General features: G+C 32.1%; 1 protein-coding gene and 1 non-coding gene across 4 annotated transcripts in view; both read right to left on the bottom strand.

The window, feature by feature from the left end:
• Positions 1 to 4961: 4961 nt before the first annotated feature.
• The window catches only part of LOC107447930 (Cyclic nucleotide-gated ion channel subunit B), a 109135-nt gene continuing 92645 nt past the window's right edge, over positions 4962 to 21451 (bottom strand). For all 3 annotated transcript variants that reach the window (XM_071182097.1, XM_071182098.1, XM_043043269.2), the window contains 8 exons: positions 18400 to 18541; positions 16669 to 16828; positions 13659 to 13756; positions 12507 to 12590; positions 11823 to 11941; positions 10573 to 10719; positions 8780 to 8915; positions 4962 to 6157 (listed from right to left, as the gene is read on the bottom strand). In XM_071182097.1, the coding sequence (XP_071038198.1) occupies positions 5135 to 6157; positions 8780 to 8915; positions 10573 to 10719; positions 11823 to 11941; positions 12507 to 12590; positions 13659 to 13756; positions 16669 to 16828; positions 18400 to 18541 (1909 nt within the window). In that variant the 3' untranslated portion in view covers positions 4962 to 5134. The remainder of the gene's footprint in view (positions 6158 to 8779; positions 8916 to 10572; positions 10720 to 11822; positions 11942 to 12506; positions 12591 to 13658; positions 13757 to 16668; positions 16829 to 18399; positions 18542 to 21451) is intronic.
• On the bottom strand, positions 14420 to 14501 carry TRNAS-CGA (transfer RNA serine (anticodon CGA)). Its single transcript has one exon. It is a non-coding gene; the product is annotated as a tRNA-Ser (tRNA).

The raw sequence follows: 21451 nt of genomic DNA, 5'->3' as shown, positions 1-21451 counted from the left end.
AGAAGTTATTTTGTCTGCATGCCTGGTACCAGAAATTATAGTGTCTGTCTTCATAAACCCAAATTTTTTCTGAGACTCCAACATAGTCAGACAGAGATTATTGTTATAAAAATTAAGCTAAATTTTACATTTATATGAGAATTTGCAAAAACTTTATGCTTAATTTGTATTTTATACGATCTTAATTCGATGCCCAAAAGAAGAAGAGACAGCTGTTTATACTAAGTGCAATAAAGAAAACAGAAAGGGTAAAAATTAAGTATTTACAAAGAGAATTAACTTGCAATACTAATTTTTCGCCTTTTTTTTAAAATTCTGTGCTGAAGAATAACCTGCAGAAGCTGCCATGCTGAAGGGTTTCGGTTACCAGGCCTGTAAGTTGTATATTAATTTAATTATAATGCTATTTCTTTATAAAAATGATTAAGTGTAAAATTAATAAATATACCATTCTTTGGGACTCAGTCTTTATTTCTTTTACTTGTTAATTTTAATTATGAATTAAACTTGTAACAATTTAAGATTCAAATGGATGGTGTTTTCAATAGAAATGTAAACAATAACAATCTCGAGCTCGGCACCTACTCTAGTTCCGGTTAAAAAGTTCGCAACTGCTTACTACATGTTATTCTGATAGGCGATGTTTTCAAACGGATAATTTTGTTTTCAATAAAAGAAATAAATTAGATAATTTCTGAGCTCAAATCTGCCGCATTTCATAAGATATTAATGTTATTGTGTAATTCTGGGGAGTTAGGAGTGAAAATTTGTTTTAGTTATTTTGTTATTTATTATTAAAAAAGGTGACATGGTTGCTAGATTTTGAATAACTCGCTTTTTTGGCAGTCTTGATTTGGCCTCTTTCCATTTGTTTATTACTGTTTGTTCTTGCTGCAAGCTTTGCACCATCTTACGTTAGTGTTAACACTTTTAGTATTGTAAACACAAGTATTGTTAGCTTTGTAAACATAAGTAATAAGTAATCAAATACATCGTTTGCAAGAATCTCAAAACGCAATGATGCCAAATGGCTTTAAAATACAACTGAAACAGTAACCCGGAAATTTAGGCAGTTCCGAGCTTGCAGCGTTCCCTAGTGTAGAAAACACCATCCATTGGATGCCTGCAAGTGACGTCATCGTAGGTAAATCGTGGCATCTATAGGAGCCTTAGTGGCATCTCTCGATTCAGAAGCCAATCAGGTTCGACACACACGCGTGACGACGTTCACACTTTGCAGATATCCAATCAAATCTGATTTAAATCACCTGGTTAGACATAATCACTTATCTTCTCAAGTTGCAAGTATCCGATTGCTCCAAAATATGATTTAAATTATTATTGCCTGCAGTTAATTAGCTTAAGTTAAGGAGTAAGTTCTGATGGATGGTATTTTCTGCACTTGGGTACGCTGCAAACTCTTTACTGCCCATACTTTCGGGTTACTGTTTGATAGCTATTTCGCTCACAAGGTGATCCTTTTGTTTTGAGACTTTTGAGTAGTATTTCTTGTATACGTGTATTTGTTTCCTGGTTTATTATTTATGTTTTGAAGACTTGTCATTTCAAGGCGTAAGAATCGTCATTTGAAAGAAAGAATTGTAATTATATAAAACACTTCTTACCTTGCTAACAGTTTACTAACTTCTAAATTTAAACCTAAATGATAATTTGTAAAATGAACTTAATCTAACTGCTCGCACAATATGCTAACAATCACATATGATGGTGCATGGTTTGCAACAAGAACAAACAAGTAAAAAGAGGCCAAATGGGGACTGCCAAAGAAACTAATTCTTTCTAAATCTAGCAACCATGTCACCTTTTTAACAATATATCTCTAAATAGCTAAAATTTTCACCTTAAACTAAACTCACCAGAAATAATTAATATTTTATGATTATTAAAAATAAAATTTTCTGTACGAAAATATCGCGTCGCAGAATAAGCTGTACTAAGCAGCTGTATACTTTTTAACCGGAAGTAGAGCAGGTCAAGAGCTCGAGATTGTTGTTGCTGAGTTGCCAACTGCTCCGGACACGTCAAAATAATTAAAAAAAAAAAAACGTTAAATAACTATAAAGTAAATTTTGCAAATATTTGACTATTTTTGCATGCTTTTTAAAAGGTATAGCATGACAGAAGTACTATAAAGTGGTGAATTCTATAAGCCTTCGAATCATTTAGAAACAGTGGTGGATAAAAATCTACTAAATTTGAATTTATTAAACCAAGAATCACAAATGATAAACTACCGCTTTAAAATATATATTTGCTGTCCGGAGCAAGTTGGCATCTCTGTTGTTTACATATGCATTGAAAACACCATCCATAGACACGTCTTTGCTCACCACATGATCAGCCTCACTTTACCGCTAGAATACCCACCGACATTTTAGGTTTTAGCGAAATATAATTTTTTTTTTCAGTGGTAGTGAAGAAAAAGAAATTCTTTAAGTAAAAAACTTTTAAAAGTAAAAGGATTTGTTTTAAAACCTTTTTAAATAGTTTTAAACATGGTTAATGAGTTTTTCGACCTTATATGTATCTTTAAGTTTCTTATTTCTAGCGGTAGACATGAGTAATTTTTTATTTAAATATCGTTATATTAATATATTACATTACATCTGCTAATATGGATGGCTGACTGTGTAATGCTAAGTGCAGATGGCGCTAAGGGTTAAAATTCGTCGTAAGACTTCCGGGTTACTACGAGTACTTCCTACTGATTTTTACGATATTATCAATATTATACTTGTAGTGTTTTCATTATAACGCCTTCTTTCAATCTAATTTTCAACGAAACATACAACAAATGAATTTGGAAGACTCCGTAAACTTGCTATAATGCTACTTAAAAAATACAAACTGTGCTATTTTACACAAATATAGCCAAATAAGGGATAACACTCAAAACGTGGTTAACCTTATACTTTATTTATGCTGTATTAATTTTGTCAAATTTGTTTTAGGCACACGACATGTTAGAATTTATAAATTACTGAAAAATCTTATGAATGATAAAATTTCATGTGTGAATTTAAACACAAATCACAATAATAAAACTTCCTAGAATATTAAGCCTGTTCTCACATCGTCTCGTAAGCATAATTTAAACGGAAGGATGCACCCGAAGTTTTCTAAATTTTTTCCGGTTTAGGAAGCATGTTATCGTTTACATTTAGCCAATTAAGAAATATTTTTCTGAAAGACTCCAATGACTATGAAAATTCCGTTGTCGTCGGTGGGTATAGACTAACGTGGTGTTAAAAGGGAAGTTATGACTTGGAAATCTGTAGAATTATATTCTCACCTGTTTAACAGGAAGCTTTATTAATACTTTGTAACTGTTTTGTTAGCTTAAAAGGTTGGGATCAAATCTAAGAAATGGTGTCATACTGTTAGAACTGCTTGAGAGTTTTTATTACATAACTGCTTGAGAGATTTTATTTTGAGGTTTGTGAAAAAAGGTAAAATTTTCCCAACTACTTTATATAACCGAAAATTTAAAAATCTTTATTCTTGTCGGATCTTCAAAAAAAACTAAGCTACATTTATAATTATTTAAAAACCTTTATGTTTTAGTAAACAGTTAAAATGGTAGCTCAGTGGTTAGAGAATAAGACTCCTGTGCAGAGAGGCAGGGTTCGATCGTCTATTCCGCTGAGACAGTTCGAGTACATGTGACATACGTACTCATAAAATCTGAGGAAAAGTCTCGTGATCGGTCCGCTGAGCAGTACCATGAGTACAAAGGAACTGGAGAAAATACCTTCTACTTCAGATCTATGTCGAAATTGTAGAAGTTACTTCACGAATGAGTGGTGCTGCCATCTATTCGGGGCTTCTGAACTACAAGGAACTTTTACCCTTGCGGGGTTTACTTATCAAACGAAAGGCGTCGAAGTAAAGTTTCACCCTCTATTTCTCGTGCCCGTGATATTTCCTTGCTAGAGTGTTCAAAAGTAACGCACCAAAAAGATTAAAACTATGTAGTTCTTATGCTCGGAATCATGTTTTATTTATTTATTTTTCTCGATCTTAACACCAGTTGGTAGTACCAGACTATTTGTAATGTGTTTATAGATACTTTATTTTATACTATAAGTCAGCACTCATCAAACATGTTAGCTAAAAATTCACAAAAAAATTAAAATGTAATACATATATTGTGTATACATTTAGCTTTACATAATGTTCTTGAATAAAAAAAAAGCATTTTAATGATTGTTTACTTCAAAATTATTCGACGATTAAGGGTTAAAGTAGGTGGTAAAAAATATTTGTGGTGTTCCACACTGACCACCGGTATCATTAATATATTAATCTATATTCTTAGAATCCTTTTCGAAATTGTAAAATTAAATAAAAATGTATACACATTAGAGGTCACAAATCAATATTTAAGCAAAGAAGAAACAAAAAGGCATTGAAATCAGTGAAAAAGACGAGATGAGAAACCTAAAAAAACCAGTTTGATTGTCCAACGAAACTCGGATGTAATTCTAATAATTGTCTTTTAAGCCTACTGTGTTTCCTCGACAATCAAACAGGTTTTGATGATTTCAGTTTCACCTTCCTTAGTGATTCGTTAGATTTCGATAGTGTTTTATATCCTTGCTCTTAAACATCAGTTTGTGACCCCTAATGTGTATTTCCTGACTTCATAATTGACTTAAGATTCTAGAAAAAAATTTTGATAATGGTCATTATCATTACGGAACAACCTGTATTTGTCTCAAATCTCTGTTCGCGTTATTTCAGTAAGGATCCAGTAACTGGATTTTGTTTTGTGTTGTGTGTTATAATTTTGCAGATCTCACTCTCTCTCTCATTTTGTTTTTCGCATGTTCCGTTAGATGTCCGATAGGTACGTGGCCATGTTGGAGGTGTGAGACCCATTATTGCCTAAAATGTTAAAGGCACTTAAAGTATGAATCAAGGACATTAGGAAACAATGGTTTGTTCAGTGTTTATTTTATTGCAAGATTTAAAAGGCTATCTAAAATCAACAAACTGTGTTAAAAACGTTGCATCATTAACATGAGAACAGTGTGCGTTTTCTAAGCCATCGCTTAATAATGCCTCCCAGGGAAAATACTGTCTGTTAAATAAGAAAAGGTCTAAGGTGACTTCATCCTGATATGTCGCTTAAAATAGACGATCTTCTGGACAGAATACTTGCAGGTACATAACCCAAATTATCGTATCCCACTGAGCTGCTATTGCTGGTAGAACTACCTGGTCTGTGGATGGTATTTATTGTTTCGTGTCTGATAATAGGTGATAGCGGAATATCCTTGTTACTGCTGGATTGACTGCTGTTATCACTTTGAAAGAAATGGCTGAGACACGGTATTGAGGAAGAGCTGCTGTGATCTGAAGCAGTGTTGTTCAATAAATCTGGATTAACGATGCTTTCTTTGCGAATTTTAGATGTTGATGCTTCCAAGGAACTTCTTTTTGTTGAAATGTGTGTTTCGGTACTGCCTTGTTGGAAAAGCTCACCCAAGTATGGTATTGACGATGAACTAGATGTCCAACAGAGATAGGAGTTATCTTCGTCACTGTTGTCCATCGCCAGTTTTTGAGTGCTAGTGCTGCACACTTCGCTGGAGTTATCGAATGAATCATCTTTAAAGTATCGTTCACCGTATTGGTTTCGAAAAGCAAATGATTGAAAGTTTTCTTCTGAGGTCAAATTTAGGTGATCAAAAGAACGTTGGTGTCTATGTGAAAAATCGATACTGTTTTCTCTTGATAACGACTTTCGATACCTAAGGGGATTAGAAATGTTTCTGGAACTATTGCAATTATCGTCAGCGAAATTTGGATGGAAGTAGGTGCATGGCTCGGATTTTGCTGAAGAAGCTCTTTGCGAAGACAACAGATTTGAAGATTTTTCTTTGGTTATTTTCTTGAATGCAGGCTGTCTCAATAAATTACCGTCACTCATTGAACGCGTTTTTGATTTATTTGCTGGGGTATTTTCTTTGCTGTATACTTCGTTATTTTCTATTGTGGCTATCGACACATTTTCTGCTGTTTTGATAATAGTAGAATGCTTCGAGGTTGTGTCATCTGTGTTGTTTAAAAACAAACCTGTTGCAGAAGGATTTGCTTGCGGCTGAACTCGGTGAGCTGATTTTGGAAGCATCTGAAAAAGTAAAAATTATAGGATAAATAAAAAAGCACAATGTTTTTCCCCCCTCTTTTTTTAATGGACATTTATATGACATTTTAAGCATGAATGAATAAATTGTATGAAATTTATTTTCACAAATTTTGATAAATTTCATGAATGCATGCATTTAATTGGTGTGTTCTTTGTACCAAGTTCTTAATTTACAAATCTCTTGTCAGGCCAAGCTTGGACAATGACAAAACTGAAGGGAAATTGTATCGCAATATTTGAGAGAAAGATTTTGCAGAGTATACTTGGTGGAAAAAATGAAAACAATAACTGGAGAAGGAGACTTAACTTTGAACTGTATAAGATTTATAAACAACCCGATATTATGAAATACACAAAAACAAATAGAATGAATTGGATATCCCATGTAATTCGAATGAGTGATGACAATACAATAAGAAAGATATTGCTTTATTTGGACTTAATGGAACAAGAAAGCGGGGAAGGTCGAGGTTGATGTGGGCTGACTCGATGGAGTCTGATTTTCTTGCAATTAATGAAAAGAATTGAAGATCAAAGATAAATCAGAAGTCGTTATGGAGAAATCTTTAGAGGAAGGCATTGGCCCACATTGGGCTGTCTGGCCAACTATGAGACGATGATCTTTATACTACACACGTTTTCGTGATCATAATTTTATCTTGAAGGCACAAAAGAAAAGAAAAGCAATTAGATGTCTATTTAAATTTTATTCTTCCTTAACTGTTGATGCCTCAAAACTATATCGTTGCGATGGTTTACATAAAATTATGGATAGTAATTGCAATGACTGTCGGAAGGTATTGGTATTCGAATCATTGAATCGATTTTATCCATCCAGCGAAATCTATGAACCGATCCATGAAAAATGCAGAGTCAATAATTAAATTGCTTGATGAAAAATTCTGATTCGCTTTTCCATCACGTTTCTGATCGTAGCCGTGGTAGCTCAGGGGATAGAGCGATCGCTTCCTAATGTGATGACCCGGTTTCGAATCTCAGCGATGGCTGATCGATATGAATTCCGCACCTGTCTCGACCACAGTGCTGACGAAAAATATCCTCAGTTATAGACGGATCATGGGTTAGAGTCCTCTTGCCGCGAGACAAAACTGTGGGAGGTTTTCGTGATTTTCCTTTCCATGTAACGCAAATGCAGACGAATTCAATCTAAAAGTTCTCTACATAGGCAAATTTCCCCCTATACGTGATCCGGAAGTTCGCCTTATCTTCCAGAATCTAGATTATGTTCAAAATTACAAAGCTACGGATCTGAACATAGGAAGTCGTAAATTTAAAATTGGGTCGGCTGTTCAACGATAGTTATAAAAAAAAAGTGAATATGATCCAATATTATTACAGTTTTAATTAAACAATTAATACCCTTGTTCTTTTATTTATGAGAAGTACTAAAAATGTTTTATATTTTGACATATTTATTTTTTATTCGCTCGTCTTTGTTATATATCGTTTTTAGTCGTTGAAAATTTGTTACAAAATGCTACAGATTGTGTAAAAATAAGCCTGTAGAAGAAGGATTTGCTCGGGTCAGAATTTAATTTGATTTCGGAAGCATCAGCGAAATATGCAAAATAGTGAATTAAGTAAAACTAAAAGTTTACTAAGAATCACGCAATTGTTTTGTTATGTTTTAATTTATTTTGAGGGACATTTTAAAGCAAGAATGAATAGTTCGTAAGACAAATTCTTTTCACAAATCTTTTAAATGTTGCATTATCATTTGTATGTTACAAATGGTCCTTACACCATATATGTTTTCGAGGTAATAGTTTTCTCTGAAACTCGTGATCACAAGATCCATCTAAGAAAAATATTGACGTCGAACGAAAGAAATTTACACCACAACTACGAATCATCACTTGATTAAAAAATACTCATATACTTTTTTTTACGTTTTTCTGAATAAGGGTTTCAAGGAATCTGAATTAAACATTAATAGAGTTTAAATTAACCCTCGTCTCACATTTATGAAAAATTCTAAAAATGTACTCTATTTTTAAACTTTTTTTTTTAAGTATTAACTTTTTTTATGTTTTATTATATATCTACTTAAGATATGCGTATTCTTATAAATCTAAATGTGATTTAAAATTTTAAATTATCCTTTTCGCTTTAAAGAATATGCGCAGAAAACTTTTTCATGATCACGGTGCTCACGCCACTGCCAGAAATGTTTAAAGTTTCGCTTTGGGCTTAAATGCTTTACTTTTTATTTGTTGTTGATGAATGTGAAAACAATGGATGTTTATTTAAAGCTAATGCTTACAACTTGCTGGCCTATGTAACACATTTTTTTTATTGGTAGCAAAACTTCTGTGTTAATATTTAACTTTGGTTTAGTAAAAGTGATTTTTTCTTCAACAATTTATAAATAATTTAAACGTGTACGTAAAATGCCACTCAGTTTAAATTATTTGGAGATGAAAGGCTTTTAAAATAATCAAAAGTTTGCTAAATTTAAACAAAATTAGGCTAAATTTAAGTATTAAATTCTTGTGTCAAAAATGAAGCAGTTGACATTTTTAATTTGATATCGACGTGATCATAAATAGAGGTGAAATTTATCTGGGATCGTTGATAACTTACTTGTAATACTGTTCGAACTAATTTAGGAGTACTTGTTGGCGCATCTTCTTGTTTTACTTGTTCATTTTGTATTGCTGGTTCTTCCTCAGGTGATTTATTAGATTTTACTCTCGCTTCATTTTCCTTTATAATGTTCCTTAATTTGGAAAAAAAAAATAATAAAAACATTTTAATAAAAAGGAATTAGTGAAACAATTCAAGAAATATAAAACGGATTATGAGCTATCACAGTAATCAAATGAATTCAAAAATGTTCCTTTCAGAGTTTTTAGCATTACGCATAACTTGTTTGCGTTTTATTTAAACTTCACAGTTTATTGAATTAAAAGTGAATTAGGGACGAAAAAAAAACTGTGAATTTAAGATACATACATTGTGCATAATTTTTTCTGTTGATAATTTGTTATTCTTGACAGTTTAAAAAAGTACAAAAGAACAGGAAATTTAAGAAGCATAGATTGCGCACAATTCTTTTTTAACAGTTCTAGACAGTTTAAATTAAAGAACAGAAGAACAGGAAATTTCGGCACATACATTGCCCGCAATTATTTTTGTTGATAGTTGGTTATTCTAAACAATTTTAAAAACGCACAAAAGAACAGGAAATTTACGACGCATCATTGCACATAAATATTTTTTAATAATTTGTTATACTAGACAGTTATAAAAAAACATAAGTACAGAGAATTTACAATGCATACATTGAGCATAAAATTTCTTGGTTATTTGTTATTCTACATGGATAGTTTCCTTCTGTAGTCCTGCAGCAATCGAATGTGAGTCATCATCGGACCAATATTAGCAGGGATGTTACAGGTGACTATTTATGTAAAAAGTGGTAGAAACTCAATTTACTTTGATTTATTTATTATCTCTTTAATTATTCAATCGTATCTACCACTATGACATGCATTTTATATCATTCATATGTAAGCATTTTTTGCATCGACGTGCAAGAGTTAACTGAAACAATAGGCTTTAAAAGTTTCCAACTTTAATTTCTTATACTAAAATTTTGAATTTTTAGTCGCCCATGGTAAACCTGTATTCGTGAATCTGGTTGTAATCAACCAGCAATTTGCCTGATCTGGTAGATAGAATGGTCCGATTCTCCCGATTCTGTGAGCTTATATTTATTCTGATTATAGATTTTGCTTATATTGAGGTCGTCTGATTTAGCCTATATTTTTTAGTCACTATTCAGCCTAGATGTGTTCAATATTTAGTCGTTTGAGTCTACTTAGGTCACTGTTAAAAAAAAAAAATCTAACACTACACCTGAAAGCCTCCACACTGTTTTTTAAATGTTGTCCGATCAGACCACTATGAAAGTAAACAAGTTTATGAAAGAAGTATTTAATACAAAATATAGTAAAAATCAGATAGTGGTAGCAAATAAATGTCTAAAAACTTGTTTAATTTTTGAATATGATTGGTTTATCTTATTTACTTGTCAACCACTACAGATTCAATTCTCAGAAATATATAATAAATTTCTCTCATTTACTTTTAAAAAAGAATTTAGATTCATGCGCCCAACCAACGCCTCTTATAACTGAAAGCCTCCACACGGTTTTTTGTAGGTAGTCCGATCAGACCATTATGAAGGTAAACCAATTAGTTAAAGAACCGTTTAATATGATATCGATTAAAAATTAGAAAGTGGTAGCAAATATATGTCTAAAAATTTGTTTAATTTATGTATATAACAGAGATGCCAACTTGCTCCGGACAGCAAACATATATTTTAAAGTGNTACATTACTGGTATTCAAAATATTAGTATTCACGTACTTTGCTTTCTTTCTCAGAACCTTTTGAGCTTCCGGGTAGTTTTTCAGAGCCTCCCATAAGTCGTCTTTACCAAGCACAAAAAGATTGGAAAATCCTTTGCTTCTAACATCAGCAGTTCTCCTGTTACAACCTGGAATTCCAAGTAAACTAGAATAATAAAAATTTCAAGTTTTAATATCCCCATAATTTATAGTTAGCAATATGATGATAACAATCGAATTCGTTTATTACGAGACCTCATTTAATGAGATCCTGGATTTAACGATGGAGTTTTTTCATAAATGGCTGGTTTAACGCTAAAAAGTCTATTTAAAATCACGCTGTTATGAGCCTATCTCAAATTCAACGAGTAATTTTTTAGAATAGTAATACTAATTTTTTAGAGTAATTTTTTAGATTATTTTTTGACGCTGTCAAAAAGAATAATAAAAGTCTTAGGTTCTCCGTTGAAATTTTATTCCTTCCCAAAGGTTTTCAGCCAGCAAACTATCACGCTGCTACGGTTTGTATTAAACTATGAATTATAATTGCTGTAACTGTCCGAAGATATCGCTGTGCTCACACTATTGCATTGATATATTTGGCTTTGGCTAAGCTGATAGAATACTAGAAAGCACTCCTTTTTGCTGATATAATCGTGTGAGCTGATGAAGAGATTATATCTTTATTATAGATATATTGATAGAATCAATATATCTGTAATCATCATCACGAATACATGGTCATCATTACGAAAGCAATAATTGTCATCATTGCATTCGAATGATGACTGTTACTAATAAATGACTATAGCTAATCATTGAATTGATTTTATACTTTTTATTGCTCTAGTGTGCATAAGTCTGCATGATAAAATGTTCGCAAAACGGGCATTTAAAAATAATAATGAGGGGGAGGGGAATTACACCATCCCTATTCATGTAACGTGACCAAGAGTAGGCTGAACTTTTCTGCTGTAAATAAATGTTAGCATTTCGTGCTACGCATGATCAACTGCCTATTTTCATTTACGAAAAGAAATTATTCTTAATAGTTTAATTGAAATGATATTAAAAAACAAGTTTTTCTTAAACATTTTCTAACTAATTTTTGTATATTATAGATTTTTATTTTTAATAAAGTTGACTGACTCGGTTTCGAATTGATCGATCTCTACGTTCTCGTTGTATGCAAGTTCTGATGTATTTTTTTAAAAAAAAATTTCGAATTATATTTTAAGACTGTTGAAACTTTGAAGATAAAAAGGTTACCTTATTTCACCGAAAACACTTCCTTTTGTCAACGTTGCTAGCACCAATTCTCCCTTGTCACCCCCTAGGACTTCTACCATTCCTTTATTTACAATATACATTTCCTTTCCAACTTCACCCTGCAAAAAAATGAAATAAATAAAATGTGTCCAAGCTTCAGTTAATGAACATTGGAAAAGCGTCGTATTTCGTCAAATAACAGACACTGTGATACTGGGAAATTTGTTGAGCATTTGAAAAAACAAATCAGTTGTTTTTTAGATAATAAGGTGATGGTTAAAGTATTATCCGAGGTGTCTGCGTTTTGGTATTTCTTTCTTCGTCGAAGTTTGTTACCATGTGGTGACAAAAGAATGGTTAAGAGAATATGGTGACAGGAATGAAAGAAAATGAATGACATGATGAAACATTTAACCTTAAATATGTTAATTAATTGGTGCGGACGATATTTTAAGATTCGAAATTAGACACAAAAATATACTTTCTGTGAACAAACATATCTTTGCTTCAACGGATTCCAGACCTTCAAAATATGAGGGTAGCCGCAATCTTGAAAATAGTTTGGTTAGATGTGCGGTCGAATGTTTGGACACCTTAATGTTAATTTTACTTCGTGCATATTTCGATACATCTCAGAATTTAAATACAAACCAGCACAAAAACGTTTGAAGAAATACGACCTACCTTCTTGCATATATAATCACCAGGCAGAAACAGTACAGGTTTAAGTTGCAGCACTAAATCTCTGAGGAGGGCTTTATCACAATCCTAAAAAGAAAATATTACAGTTTTTTTTTGTTGTGTTGTTTAACCTATCATGTTCTCATTATGTTTTTTCTACAGCAGCTGATAACAATGGTAGATTCAATAATTTTCTGAATCAATCATTACCATTATTTCAACTGTTACCAGAAGCAGAATTAATATCCATATCATGAAACCATCACAGAATTTGTTAACGCCAATCAAAAGTGTGAAGTATTTCCAAGCGATGTGTGTTCCAATTTTAATTAGAGCTCTGATCTGCATGGTAATCAATATAATCGTTTTCTAAGAAATTTAAAAGAACTCATTCCCGTTAATGAGAATTGATCTTCAATCAAAATTTTAAACATTTTTTTTTACTAGTTGGAGTGTTCAAAATTGAACTGGAGTTTTATACTGGATGACAATTAATGCAATTGTTTTCTGGGAGATGTAAAAGATTTCATTATCGAGAATTGATCATACATCAAAATTTTAAATTCTTGTCTCTTAGTTGGAGTGTTCAAATTTGAACTGGAGCTTTGTGTTGAAGGACAATACATGTTGCTGGAATGTTCGGCTCTTTTTTTCACCAAATAAAACTTATCGTCAATCGAAATTATATCCTCTTTTTGATTAATTACATCGTTTTAATTTTATCTGAAGCTTTGTGTTTGATGAATCTAGTTATAACTTTCCTTTAAGTGGTTACAAGTAATGAAAAATTTTATCATAATTTTTAATGTGATACTATACAATTTATCACCAACTGAAATTTGTATCACTTTTCGATATAAACTTAATTTCATAAAATTCTGTACAATGGTCTCTACGTTTAATGTATACTAAAATAAAAGTATTTTGACTTATTCACTTGAAAAACGTAATTTTCTAAAATAATATTCTATTACTCTGAATTGTTCTTAATCTGATATTGTTTTCAACTTAATAGGTTTTGCTATACCATTTTTCAAATTTTTCAAGGGGCGTAAAATCTCTGTCTTGTCATTATTTCACATTAAACGAACTAAACCTTTGATTGTTTAAGCAAATAATTAAAATAAATAAAATCGTTGAAACAAAAGGGTTTACCTTGAAAAGTTGAACTTTAACTAACGTTTTATAATGCACATTGATAGCTATATCCGTCTTCATTTTTCTCGGAAGAGTATCTAAAATCTTGCTTACATCTGGGAAAAAAAAATTAAATAATTAATTGTTTTTCATCCCAAAATTTAGTTTCATATAAGATTAATTTATAAGATGTGAATTTTTTCCATTTAAGAATACGTTACTCTTTTAGAACGATAAAGTATATAACATAGTTAATTGATTCTCAGAGTCTATTTGGAAAAGCTAAGACATTCGTATCTATAGTTGTCGAAGTGTCCTATTAAAAAATGGTAGCTAATTTACTTAAAAACTATCAAACAAAAAATTAATTAAATTTCAAACTCACAAAATATGACACAATAAGACAATTTGAATTTTCCCTAATTTCACAAGCACTTCAGTTTATTTTATTTTACAACCGTTGAACAGCCGACTTAATTGAGTTTACGACTACCAATGCGCATCCCCACAGCCTTGTAATTTTGAAGTCAATCCAGAAGACAGGGGAACTCCAGGATCAAGAATTGGGAGAGAAAGTTTGCCTTCGTGGAGGATTTTTTGATGGGACTAACCGCAATTACGTTATTTGGAGAAGAAAAGCACGAAAACTTCCCACGGTTAGTCTGACGGCTCATAATCAGCTTACTTCTGAGGATTTTTTACGTTAGAAAAAATGTGTTTATGAGATCTAAATTTCAAATGACAGATCCACAAAATCAGTATCAATATTAAAACATAACCGCAGCCGACAGGATTCGAACCTGTGCGGGGAAACCCCAATGGATTTCGAGTCCATCGCCTTAACCACTCGGCCACGACTGCTCTCTACAATTCACGTAATTTTCATCTAGAATGTATCGGACATCTATGCATGTAAAAAGTTTCCAAATCTTTGTTGGTGTTAAAGAGAATCTAATGATCGCCTTTAAAAATTAAGAAATATATTATATTTTTTAAATTTTGTTAACACTTAAAAATTTTTTAGGACCTTTGGAAGAGTTATATTTTATTATCAACTTAAATATCTAATTTTTGTTCTGAAATAAGGTCATTACGATCTTTTAAAGCTAAAATGGTAACCTATAGTATGAAATATATGACAGGCCGAAGCGTAAACGCCCTTCTAGTACTTTTACAGAATGTTTTTAATTGCTAAAGTCACTGGCATTTATAATAAATTAAAATGCATATTTGTTCCATAGTTTAAAAAGCCTCACAAAAATAAACGTTGTATTTATTCTACATATTATTAAGACAATTATTACCTATGCACCACCTGCCTGGTGAGATATTAAATCCAAACTAAAACACTCAATGCATTCGTAAATAAATTAAGTGGAAAAATGAGTGGTTTCCCCTACTTTATCACAAATAAGGACATTCACAAAGATTTTAAATTAAATACCCTCTCTGTAACATTAATGACTCTTAATGCACAATTCTTCAAAAGAGCCCAAAATTGCTCAGCAGTTACCTTAAATTATACTATGTATTAGCGATATTTTTAAGCCTGGAATTCTAAAAGAAGACGCAAAATCACATTCCTAGCACATTTTTTTTATTAGTGATGATATTTTATCGAATAAATGTAATTAAATTATCTTTAAAATGATCAATTATTTTTTTATATTTCTAATGTCTGCCTGTTAACAATTTGTTAATTTAGGCATTTAATGGGGAGATTTCTTGGCCGCCACTCTTTCAGGGGCACCATACTAGGTGGGCCAACGTTGCTCCCACAGTAAGGACAGATAGTACAGATAATGAAAGGACACCCATGTCTTGCCCGGGATTCGAACCCAGAACTTCTCTGATGCAAGGTCAGCTCATGATCAATTATTGGTACTCATAATTCTAATTTATAATGCTGCAGTTGACATTCCACTTCTTCTCAAACCCGCTTATTTTATTAGCGTTGCATTCGCGACAACTGATACAATTTATTTCTATTTCAAGATAATAATACCTTTTTATTACTGCTTTACTTTTCTTGGCCTTTTCTTTTTCACAAGTCCTGTTGAACTTACAACATGAATTAATAAATTAATATGAAAAGGCAATAAGGACCTTTCGTAGCCTACTATGACTATGACTAAATATTCTAAAAGGATTTCCAGTTTTTTTTTCTAAAACTTGTTCTACAATAATTGTAGTGGAACGGTAAGAGCAAAAAAATTCTTGCAATTTTTTCCACTCTGTTGAAATAGGTGATGGATAATGAAAACTATTCAAGTTTGAGATACTTTTCTCCGGTAGAAAATATTAATGTTCAAAAATGCCAACTGCTCTGCTTTCTGCAAAACATTGTATAAAATGGTAGATATTATACCAGGCTCGAACCAAAGCTCAAGGGATTTTTATAGAATCAAATAAAAGGGAAGACGCTGCATAGAAAGGACATTCTCAATAACTTTAAGAAGTCAGTCCGATGGCAAAAGGAGTCTAACTCATCCCTCTACAATTGAGGATAACTTAGGTCATTACTGATATCAATAAGGGTGGAAAGTAACATACAAACCGACCCGGATCTACCCGAACCCGACTCAGAGTCACTTTATAGAGAAACGGACACTCCATCACTTGAGCTATTTTGGCTTTTCAAACCCTTTTGTAAGTAATAAAATTTAAAAATTTTGCTCCCAGCTCACACCGATCACAGTGTTGACGTAAAATATCCTCAGTGGTAAATGAACCATGGGATCGTATCCCTTTGTTGTCAGGTTAACTGTGGTTGGTTTTCGAGTCAATGTAACGCAAATGTGTGTATGTTCCATCAAAAAGTCTTCCACAAGGACTACTTTGTGGATACTTGGCCCAGAATTTCACTTATCTTCTGGGCCGGGTTCAAAGCTACAGACTCGATTATTGATAATCGTAAACTCAGAATTGGGTCAGCTGTTCAACTCTGTTTTATAAAATAAAATAATGAGTAGGTTTGGTTTTTGAAGCGTTCTGTAAGGGATTGAAAAAGAAAATGGCATTCGCTTACCGAAAGTCTTTTGTTGTTCCCAGTTATGATTGAGCCACATTCTTACTCTCCTCTGCAATTCATCAGGAAGGTTCAAGTTCCTCATATACATGACTGTTTGATCCATCAACTGTCTGTACTGCGTTCTTCCCTGAGTTGCTGTTGCCACTATATCACGAATCTGTTTGTTTGGATGAGATATTCACAGTACTTATACAATCACACAAATAAATATCATGTAAGCAAATGACAACAGAGATGTCAGGTTTCTACAAAGACTTCATAAAGCGTAGGGGAATTAAAAATCAAACTTCCCGAATTAAGGTTATTTTTTTTATCTCTTTAAAAAGTTCACAATGGAAATGCCGATTTATAAGTTTTTTTTACTTAGTTACTATAAATCAAATGTAATTAATCGAGATAAGTTGAAATATATATTTTGCAACCACTAGAAAAAATTGCCCACAAAGTGGAATAAATTGGCAATTAAGGTGTGTTACTAAAGCATGGAGTGGTTCATATTTTTTTAACCACTTCAACCATTACTGTACATCCCTACTATACTTAACCACTACTATAAATCAAATATAATGAATCAAGATTCTTAAATTGAAACATACATTTTGCTTCCAATGGAAAAAAAATTGTCTACAAAGCGAAAAACAAATTGCCAATAGGCATGCAATGGCTCATATTTTTTAGACCACGTTTCAAAATAATTTATAATGAGAAAAAAAATTTAAAAAATCATATTTTTTATTCCATTATTTAATGTACGGAGCTGACACAAATATATATGTAAACATAATATTTAGGTTTTAATTTAACCAATATCAACTGTTCAATCTGGGATAATATCTCATGTCACTAGAAATGTCAAACTAATTGCTTATGAAAATTTAATCTTTTTCTAGCAACCACTATTCTTTAAGAAACATTGAGCTTATGTTTATTTATTTAGCTTAGCTTCAATGTTGTCTATGCTATTTAGTCTCGTTTGCCCTAGGACAAATTACAGATTTAGAGGTTTGGTGCTCGCTGTATAGTTTGTCTACAGTAAGAACTCTCCCTACCGCAATGTGTGAGGCCGTCTGCTCACTTCCGTTACTTAAGTTCACAGGTGCCCACTGGGTAGCGTTAAAAGAGCAACACTTCCGGCATCTTCCGAGATGAAGAACGAAAATTCATTACCTGTCGTTATTGAAAAAAAAATCCTTCCCCATACGAAAAACATCACTTCCTGCATCAGAAAGCCTCCACACGGTATTTTATAAGTAGTCTGCGCAGACTATTTAAAAAATGAACCAGTTGTGCGCATGAACTCAATTTCTATTTTAAAAGTAATTGAGAGATATTTATCGTATATATTTGAGTATTGAATCTGTAGCGGTTGACAAATGAGTAAAACAAGCCTATCATACTCACAAATTAAAAAACTTTTCAGATATATATTTGCTACCACTTTTTTTATTTTTGCCAAATTTTCTATTAAGTGGCTTTTTCGTTAACTGGTTTGTCTTCATAGTAGTCTAATCGGACTACATGTAAAAAACCGTGTGGAGGCTTTCAGTAGTAGGAGGCGTTGATGAAGAACGGGTATTTACTTAATACCGAATAAATAGGAAGAAAATACAAAGTCTTGTATAAAAAAATTAAAATTTAAACTCATTTCAATATTTGTAGGCCATACCTTAGTAGTCTAAAAGCAGTAAAAAAATTTATGTCACGAAAATCGGACATAATATGACGTACCTGCCCAACTAGAAAAGCGAATATGAAGACACCCATGAGCCATGATATAGTCATGAATATATATTCAATTTCATTTTCAGGCTTTGGATTTTTTCCTATGGACGTTGCGGTCTTTGTAGCGAAATAAAAACAACGTATGTAACTAAAATGAAAAAGCTTATATTGTAGATGACATAACAAATAGAAGGCTTTTAATACAGGGTTAATACAAATGAGTAATCGGATTAAAAAAAATATTACACATCACATATAACAATAAGTGTTACACGAAATCAAAGATATATGTACCATTTTTCTGTTATAAATGTCCATTTGTTATATCAAGCTCGTTTTAACACATTTTGTTTCTTCCCAATGTAAATAGTTCCTAATGTTGCATAGGTGTGTTTTTAAAGTTCTTGCCCTGTGTCCGACATCGAAATAAATTAAATTTAATACAAAGTAACTTGTAGAGAGATTTCGTAGGGAGAACAGAAAGCAAAAATATCCCCCACCCCCCCAAAAGTTGCTTATTGTTTCAAGAAAATATGCTGTTTCGTAAAAATACGGTGAGTGTAAGTTCGAATTTAAAATTTCGCAGACTATTCGTATAATCATTGATTAATAATCTAGGATTTAAAATAAGAACTATTTAAAATAAATATAACTGTGTACTATGTGGAACAATAAAATTATATTATCTAAGGACTGAAACACTAATGGCTTTCACTACTTATAATAAAGAAGTTTATATTAATAATGAAAGAGACGATGCAGCTGGTAAATTCTTTACTTTGTTGATAGCTCAAGATGCACGTTTAAGAAAACTAAGCTTGAGACCGGGATAGCCTGGTTGGTTGGGAGCTGGACTCACATTTGTGAAAACGTTAGTTCGAATAGTGAGTAGGGTTCGAAGCCAGCTGGACGAAGATTCCCCGTGTAGTAAATGGTGATTGGTGCACGTTAAATCTGTTGGGTCACAAAGTTGGGTCGTAAAGTGTTTCCATGACAAATCAATACTTCTGGGGGTACTGAATTGGAGATGGATCGTTCTCTAGTTCAAATCAAAATTACGATCTGTGGACGAATGTGTGTATCAATGGGTCCGACTATTAAACGGGTGTGGCAGAAAACGAATTCTTGACCATAGATGGCTCCACTGGAAAACAAGAACAATCGCACCCCCTTTGTTTAATGGCAGAAAAAAGAATCTCACCCCTTGCCTTAAATGGCCCACACAACAGCAACAGAGATTGAGGCACGTGTTTTAACCTTTAGCACTCAGTAAGGCTCCTATACTATCAGAGCTGACCTATCAAGCAATATTGGAGCAAACAAGTTCGCAAGTTAACGTTATGTTTGTATTAGTTATGTTATTACAGAGATGCCAACGGCACCGGACACGCCAAAATAATTTAAAAAACGGTATATAACTACGAAGTAAATTTTGCAAATAGTTGACAATATTTGCTTGCTTTTAAAAAAGTGAAGCATGATATAAATACTATAAAGTGGTGAATTATATAAGCCTACGCATTGTTTAGAAATAGTGGTGGATTAAAATCTACTAAATCGAACTTATTAAACCAAGAATTACAATTAATAAACTACCACTTGAAAAAATTTATTCACTGTGCTTAGGTTAGCTCTTTGCTCCAACAATAAATGATAAGTCGGCCTGTCTAATTCAGGGGCTCTAGCATTCAGTAATAATAATTGCGTTTTTCTGATAATTTTTTCATCGTTTTTAGCAATTTTTTTTACGTAAACGGTTTAATTCAGTTTATTTTATTCATTTTCAGCATATACATACACCAAGAAAAAATTCATAATATTAAATATTTCATTTTACGTATTAAATAATTTCAAAATAATAAGTAATCTTTTTTTTTGTTAGTATATTCACAGTTGTTGATTAACTATTTTTGTAATGAAAGCCGGAGGTTCCTTCAAAAGAACCTGGATTATTTAGTCGAAAAAAACTCCATAGCCGAAACAAATTGGGAACTACTGGCTCAAGGAAATAGTTATAGCTTGAAATACGGGTTTGAAAAAAAGGGATAAACCAGAGATGCCAACTGCTTCGGACACGACAAAATAATTAAAAAAAAAACGGTAAATAACTGCTGAGTAAATTTTGCAAATATTTTACTTTTTTTGCTTGCTTTTTAAAAGATATATCATGATGTTACTATAGTAAAGTGGTGAATTATATAAGTTAGAAATAGTGGTTAGAAATAGTGAATTAGTTAGAAATAGTGGCGGATAAAATCTACTAAATTGAATTTATTAAACGAAGAATCACGATTAATAAACTACCACTTAAAAATATACATTTGCTGTCCGGAGCAAGCTGGCATCTCTGGATAAACTCGTCACCTCTGAAATCACATACCTGCCAACTTTCACTCTTTCCGAGAATGGATTTTCAGAGTAGTTGTAAAACAATAAATGAAAAACAATCTTGACTCAAAAATATATTTATATTTTGATCCCGTTGAAATTCGCTTGAGCAATGATTATTATGCTTTGATATATATATTGTAATTATTTATATGTAGTGGTGGTCACACTCATTTATAATTATCATTATAATTCAAAAAGTTAATTGGAATAACCTGAGTATTGCTACCACTTTAAATATGAAAATAAAATCTTCCGGAAAATCCGGAAGAGTTGGCAGGTATGAATAACATTAAAAGTTAACACTATCAAATTAAATTAATTTTGTCTCCCTATTTCCTTACCACATTATTTAAATAATATTAGCTATTATATTATAATATTATACCTTGAAATCATACATTTTTTTCCAAACATTTTAATTTTAATAGCATTTCATAGTGCTTAGTGAGCGAAAGGTTAAAAATGTGATTACTATTATTTTTGTGAAGCATAAATCAAATTGATTTAGTACATTTAGACGTGTCATTTTCAAAACTAATGAAGGGGGAACAATTTGGATAAACATTAACACGTTGAGAGCTGCGTTTGTCGTCGGTGGCAGCATAGAGCATACCTGCCAACTTTCACTCTTTCCGAGAATGGATTTTCAGAGTGGTTGTAAAACAAT

This window comes from Parasteatoda tepidariorum, chromosome 6 (assembly GCF_043381705.1).
Source record: "Parasteatoda tepidariorum isolate YZ-2023 chromosome 6, CAS_Ptep_4.0, whole genome shotgun sequence".
Taxonomy (NCBI): domain Eukaryota; kingdom Metazoa; phylum Arthropoda; class Arachnida; order Araneae; family Theridiidae; genus Parasteatoda; species Parasteatoda tepidariorum.
The sequence above is the reverse complement of the archived record's forward strand: the minus strand, read 5'-3'. Positions and strand labels throughout refer to the sequence as shown.